The sequence below is a fragment of the Lontra canadensis genome, unplaced genomic scaffold (assembly GCF_010015895.1).
Source record: "Lontra canadensis isolate GAN:19392208 unplaced genomic scaffold, GSC_riverotter_1.0 scaffold120, whole genome shotgun sequence".
NCBI lineage: Eukaryota > Metazoa > Chordata > Mammalia > Carnivora > Mustelidae > Lontra > Lontra canadensis.
The window spans coordinates 3570011-3576993 of NW_022631114.1; the positions used below are offsets into that span (position 1 = coordinate 3570011).

Below are 6983 nucleotides of genomic sequence, written 5' to 3' on the forward strand. Positions count from 1 at the left end.
ATTCACCAGTAACCTTTGCAAAGCCTCTGCCCGTCCTTGAGTAGTATGAATCTTACGCTTGAGATCCGCTTTCAGTGATGACCTATAAGGACTTCTTAACATTCTTGTAGAAACAATTCCTATATTTATTTATTTATTTTTAAAAGATTTTATTTATTTGCAAGAGAGAGTGTATGCACAGAGGGAGAGTATAAGGGAGAGGCACACTCCCCGCTGAGCAGGGAGCCCGATGAGGGGCTCAATCCCAGGATCCTGAAATCAAGACCTGAGCCAAAACCAAGAGTTGGTTGCTTAGCTGACCGATCCACCCAGGTGCCGGAAAAGGTTTCAGTTTTAAATACAGCTCGGAAGACATTGCCCTAGACTGAACCGCATATATGCCCTTTCGTTAGGGAAAAAATGGTAGCGCAGAGTATAAAAATATCCAAGAATATGAGAGGAGGTTCCCATAGGAGAAAAGTGAAATAGTCCTCTTCCCAAGGTAAGTTTTTCTTATGTCTTGTCACCTTGTGAAAAACTAGTTTATAATCTAGTTTTTAAATTCATGAGCCCGTGTCTTCTCTTTTTTCCAGGAGGCCGATGCTGTTTGCAACTTAATCTTATCCTTAGTTTATTACTTTTATAACTTAATGCCACTCTCTCGAGGGTCCAGGTGAGTGATAGCCTATAATCTGAAAGTTTTTACACTGAAGAACACATTCTTTTTTGCTTGCAGTGCTGGTTGTGGCCGTGGGTACAGAAGTACCCCAAGTAATCATAAGAAATCCCCTTTGTTTTCTTTCAAAATCCACCCAGAAATTACGTCCTTGACCCACCACACCGTCAAAGGAATCATGAAAGATTGTTCTGAGTAGCGTGCTTCATATTTTACAGGCTGGGGTCGATTCATTTGACAACTCAAGTGGCTCAAAGGCCTACTATGTGCGTGCGTCGCCCTCCCTGATCGGCCCAGACTGTCACCCTGCCCTCTTCTCCCCTTGCCCCCGGTTCTTGTCCATCCCTCAACCTCCAGCAGCCGCCTGTACCGCCTGCGCTGCTGCGAGCCCCTTCCTGCTGCTTCTGAAGCCATCAGGAGCTTCCCCGTGTCGCCGACACCAGCGTTTCTGCCTGTTCTCTGTCAGCCAGTACGACGCGCCATAGATCATGAAATTTGAATTTAAGATGTCGGAGCTAAAACAATATACTTGAATGTTCTTGTCTTCAACGCTTCAAAAGTAAAACTCTGCTCAGTGTGGTAGTAAATGTTGTTACAGTGAAAAGGCCTGGAAACAAGCGAGGCGCATAAACACTGCAGTATCCACCTAACGGTTACTCGCGGGCGCGGAATTTCTGATGTGCCCGTGCCCTCCGCGTGCCCCCTTTGATCGAGCACTTAGGCAGGTGCCGTGCGGATACCCAGCAGTTTCCCGTCGGTCCTCATAGCACCTTTGCTGGCTCCTGGTGACAGAGGAGGAAGGAGGTGATGGGGAAGGAAGAGCAGCTCTCGTCCCCTGTACTCTTTCCCTAAGAGCCCGCAGCTCTACAGTCCCTGGTCCCGTTGGTTCTGTCCTCTCTTGTGCTCAGAGCTACCGCCATAGTTCAGACCCGTGTCACCCCGTGCCTCTCTGACTTGTCTCCCTGCTTCCAGGCTTTTCTTCTTCCCCTCTCTGCCCCAGGATTTTTTTTTTTTTTTTAAATTCCAGGATAACTAACATACAGTGTTATATTGGCTTCGGGTATACAGTGTAGAGATTCAGGATCTTTGCCCCAGTTCTTCATACCTGGTGCCTCAGGTACAAGCCTGGGGACAGCGGGCACAGTGTGTGTCTGTGTCCTGTCCTGGTTTGTCTTGGGACTTCTCAAACGCCCTCCCATTGCTCCTCCAGGACACCTCCCTGCGTATCCTCACACCTTCGTGTCCACATGGGCCCTGCCTCTGTGCCAGTCATTTCCCTTCCTTCCCTTCTAACCCCCTGGGCCCCACCTGGGCCCTGGAGACCAGCTTGCATGCCCTTGGCCTCCATGGGGTCTTCCCCATGGGCGCCCCCCAGGCTTGACTCGCTGCATGTGCAGGCTTTGTCGGCAGCCTGCCTGCTTCTGCCTCTGCGGCCAGCCGGCTCGCTCTCAGGTGAGAGCCTCCCGGTTATCTTTACGCGGAGGGCCTTGCGCGGGCACACGCGGCCGGTGTGTGGTAGGTCTGTCGGAAGCAGGAATGAGTTTGTTATAGGCCAGGAGGGGAATTTATATAACACCTCAGTTCTCAAACCAGTCTCTTGGTGCTTCTGAGACTGCGTTCTGCTTTTCTTCTCTGGGGACCGCAGTGTTTGATGCTTAAACAATAAGATTAATATGTTTGTATTACAAAGTATATCATATACGTGCATTTTAAAAGCCAAGCCTTGTGAAGTTGCTAGAAATAGAAGCAGACCGATCTTCTAATTAATTATTTCATAAGAATAGAAAAAAACAAGTATAAGAAAAGTCCTAATTAAAAGAAACACCTTCTTTCCTCAAAAAAAGAACATTCTGGGTCATATTTACCCTTAAAATAGTGAATCTAAATATTTTTGTTAGTAAATTAGTAAATATTTTTAAGACACGAAAATATTTTTTAGTTTAATTTCTAAGGACTTCTTAAGTAAAATCTCATCTTTTATGATAGAAAATCCATAGTGAGCTTTTCATATGACCCCTGCTCAGAAACCAGGACTGACTGGTAATTATTCTTTATTTGCATAGTGTAATAGCGTACTCCGTGATCGTGGGAGCGCTGATGGCAAGTGGAAAAGAAGTAGCAGGAAAAATCCCCAAAGGGAAGGTACGTCGAAGCTGGAAGGGCAGGCGGTTGGCTGCGTGTTCAAATTCCAGCCCTCGGATTTTTGTGCTAAGACCCAGAGGTGAAACCGTTCTCAGAGTGAGCCTCTCTCCTCCAAATTAATCACATTCCTAAATTTCTTTCTTTTTCAGTTAGTTGACTTTGAAGCTATGACAGCCCCTGGTTCAGAGGCCTTTAGCAAAATAGCCAAAAGCTGGATGAACCTAAAAAGGTAATTACTTGGTGACGGTCAGTAAAGGGGGTGGGGGACGTCCTGCTGCTCTTGGAGCTCGCTGTGTGACGCTGGGAGTACGCTCCCTTCCCTGAGTTCTTACTTTGCAAGGAGTGCAATCCTTTTACAAGGCTAAGTTGTTCTCCTGTCGATTACAACCCCTGAAAGAGGGGCGCCTGGGTGGCTCAGTGGGTTGAGCCTCTGCCTTTGGCTCAGGCCATGATCCCAGGGTCCTGGGATGGAGCCCCGCATCTGGCTTTCTGCTCAGTGGGAAGCCTGCTTCCTCCTCTCTCTCTGCCTGCCTCTATGCCTACTTGTGATCTCTGTCAAATAAATAAATAAAATCTTTAAAAAAAAAAAAAAAGAACCCTTGAAAGGGTGAGTCTATGGATAAAAATAAACGATGAGTAAAAAGGTTTGTGAAAGGAAAATGACACATGTCCTCTTTGTACAATCAGGCATTCCTCACTCTTGGCTAATTTACCCTTTATCCCAAACTCTTAGGTTCAGTATTCAGGGAGGAATTTGAAAACTGTGAGCCGGTCCCATTTCGAACTTACTCTGAGTGGGAGCACATTTTTACCGCACGGTAGATTTTCAGAAGGTGGTACTTCATTGTAGTGTGGGCGAGGAGTCCACGTGAGTCCCTAAATACTAACAGACATCGTCCCCAGCAGCTACCATCATGAGTCTGGCACGCCCTGATCTTTCCTGGCTCTGGTTTCCAGGACTTTTGGGATGAAATTAAACCCATAGATGCTTTTCTTTTTTTTTTTTTTTTAAGATTTTTTTTATTTGACTGGAAGAGAGAGATCACAAGTAGGCAGAGAGGCAGGCATAGAGAGAGAGAGGAGGAAGCAGGCCCCCTGCTGAGCAGAGAGCCCAATGCGGGGCTCGATCCCAGGACCCTGGGATCATGACCTGAGCCGAAGGCAGAGGCTCAACCCACTGAGCCACCCAGGCGCCCCCCACAGATGCTCTAATAGTTAATAAAGAACCAGCACATGTCACTGACCCTCATTCTTGCTCCTCCGTGTTTTCTCCATGATAACCCCCTCCAATTTTGCCTTTCCCGTCTATCGGACACAGCAACTGCTCTAAAAATGGCCAGATAAATTTGCGCTCTGTTTAAAACAGAGAAATTAAGGTCTGCTGTGCACTCTTGTTCAATGTGTAAGTGCGCTACTAGCCTTGTAATGTTCTCTTCTGACAGCCGCGTCTCGTTCCAGTGTGTTCCCGTTTCGGGATTACTGGCTCACATGTGTTTTAGGAATATGACCGTAGCGTCAAACATCTTGCTTCTGTCACTTCCTTAGTTTTACAGTATGAACCTTCCGACAGTTCTTTAAGAATGAATAAAAGCCCGCCTCCCGCTGTGCAGGTACATTTCCCACGCCCTCTGGCGTGCATGATCTCGTTGTGGGCTCAGGGCCCCGCTGTGAGGTAAGAACACTGTGCTGGTGCTACTGATATGGGCAGGGGTGCAGCAAAGGGCTGTAGCCGATACAGAGCGGGGCGGGCCTGGACCCGGTGTCTCTGGTTCAAGTCCAGTGGCTCCCTGGCGGGACACGTCTGAACGATCACACGTACAGCAGCGCTGAACTCTCCTTTGCGACCATTCTGGCTGAACTGGCCAGCAGCCCATATGGGAGCCTCTGGACAGAAGTCCCCAGCCCTATGGGCATCTGTCCTGTTCACAGCTCCTCCCTGCTTTTGTAGAATTGTCTGACAGCGTACACACGGGGTCATTGGAAAGAGAATATTAAAATAGGAATAATGCCTTTTTTGTGAAGTTGTGTTAATCTTCATATTCCTTCTTTGTGTTTTTCTTTTCCAGTATTTCACCTTCTTATAAGACTCTCCCATCCGTGTCAGAGACGTTCCCAACATTAAGATCAATGATCGAGGTGCTAAACACAGACCCCTCTCCACGTTGTCTTAAGAAACTCTAGTTACGCTGTGGTATTTATACAAGTAAAGGGCCGGACCTCTTGCTTCTTAAGTTATTTTTTAAAACGTGGAATTATAAAGAAACTAGGTCCTTTATTACTTTTGATACCAATTTTTGATAGGAATTGAATACTTGAAATCATTTTCTTTACTTTTGGAACCATAACAAAAATCATGGAAGAGGGTTTTTTTGGGGGGAAAAAAAAAGCTCTATGTTGGGGTAGGAAAGTGTGTGCAGAGGCCAGTGGCCTTGTTGGTTTCCACTTACAAAGTCCTAAAACTCCTTCCTCACAGCAAAAAAGTTGACTTCAAAAACCAAAAAGTAATCATTAAAAGGAATGAAACCAACAATAAAACTAGAGTGTTTTCATTCCTTGAAAGATTTGGATATTTTTCAAAGGCCTTTTTATGCACATTGGGATAGGGCATCATGTTTTTCACTCACATAACCTTCACGAGTGGGTTCTCTGTTGTATTTGAATGATGGAAGGCTCGTGCGCCGTCACCACGCGCCGCAGAGCTCACCCCCGGGAACGTTTGTTTGAATGACAGTATTTGACAGTATTTGCCAGTGACCCAAACACTGAATTATTGAACCATGTTTGTTTGTTTTTTTTCTCTGTGTTGGAAAAAATAAACGAGGGGTGATTGCTATAAATCACCAGTTTTTGACACTGGATTATGTATGTTTTTATTTTGTGAACTGGTTTCCCTTTCAGGTGTAAGAACAGCCAGAACATGACTGATTTTTTTTCCCCCGAGACAGGGTAAATGACAGTGAATAATGGGTTCGTTCAATCGTTGCCATTTCCAAATCACTTTCATTTTTCTTTGGTTTTTGTTAAACTATTCGCTGCTTTCTGCTACTTCGTTTTGCTCTTGAAATCTCACGTAAGAGTAGCAGGCCAGTGTCCCGGGGTGTCGGGGCTCGTGCCGAGCGTAGTCCCCTCTGGACGGGAGCGGTTTCCTGCCAGACCACGGCTGTTTGATCGCGACGACCTGCCCTTTGGACTTGTGCCCATCCGACTACTGACACGGGCTTTAGGACACCCAGAGTGGAGCCGCTGCTCTCATCTCCTCTGAGGCAGGGGAATAGTGATCCCACGTGTCAGGCACATCCCACCCGATGACACATTTCACACCCCCAGGTCCGTTTTCCTCTGGAGCCCAGACTTGTGCTCCCTGCAGACAAGCGTCCATTTTCATTTCGCAGGGGAGAGGGCTGAGACTCTGGGCGGGCACTGACGCTCCAGGCCCCCGGGCTGCTGATGCCCTGATGCTGATTCCAGCCGCACAGCCGGGCCTCTCTGCCCGGCCTGCCCTGCCCCACTGTGGCCTCCAGGACCAAAGATTCCATTCGTCGGCTCTTCTCAAGACTCAGAGAATGCATGACAGGGCACCTTCCGGAGTCTCCATGTGTCTGTTCCGTCTCCTTGTGCTCTCAGCTTTGTGCTATTTTGACCAAACTGATGTGGTTGAAGACTTTCGAAACCACCAAAGGGTGTGCCCAGAGACGCTGTATGGGATGGCAAAGGAACATGGCAGCTGCCATCCTTTTTCTTTTTTTTTTTTTTTTTTTTTAAGATTTATGTATTTTAGAGAGAGTGCCTAGTTGCATCAGTGGGGGGAGGGACAGAGGAGGGCATCTCCCAGCAGCTCCCCGCTCAGTGCCGAGCCCCATACCACACTTGCTCTCTCAACGACCCATGAAATCCTGACCTGCGCCGAAACCAAGAGGCAGACGCTTAACCGACTGAGCCAACCAGGCGCCCCCTGACTTTTCTAAAATATGACAATAATGTCTAAACCCCAGGATTAGAACATATTTTTCTTGAAACCATCTCCAAATTCCTACATTTCAATTTTTATTTAGATAGCCCAGTTTCTCCTCATTCAGATAAGGTGATCATCACATTATCTGACGTACTAACATGCCGAATTCTGTGACTTCAAGATGTTTTGGGAGAACATTCGTCTTCTGCCCCAAGTCCCAAAATGCTTGGGCCA

General features: G+C 47.1%; 1 protein-coding gene across 6 annotated transcripts in view; it reads left to right on the plus strand.

Moving 5' to 3' along the window:
* TTC13 (tetratricopeptide repeat domain 13) overlaps positions 1-5655 on the plus strand; it is a 75050-nt gene extending 69395 nt beyond the window's left edge. For all 6 annotated transcript variants that reach the window (XM_032841147.1, XM_032841148.1, XM_032841149.1 and 3 more), the window contains 4 exons: positions 573-652; positions 2719-2797; positions 2947-3026; positions 4864-5655. In XM_032841147.1, coding sequence (XP_032697038.1) covers positions 573-652; positions 2719-2797; positions 2947-3026; positions 4864-4978 — 354 coding nt within the window. In that variant the 3' untranslated portion in view covers positions 4979-5655. The remainder of the gene's footprint in view (positions 1-572; positions 653-2718; positions 2798-2946; positions 3027-4863) is intronic.
* Positions 5656-6983: the final 1328 nt, after the last annotated feature.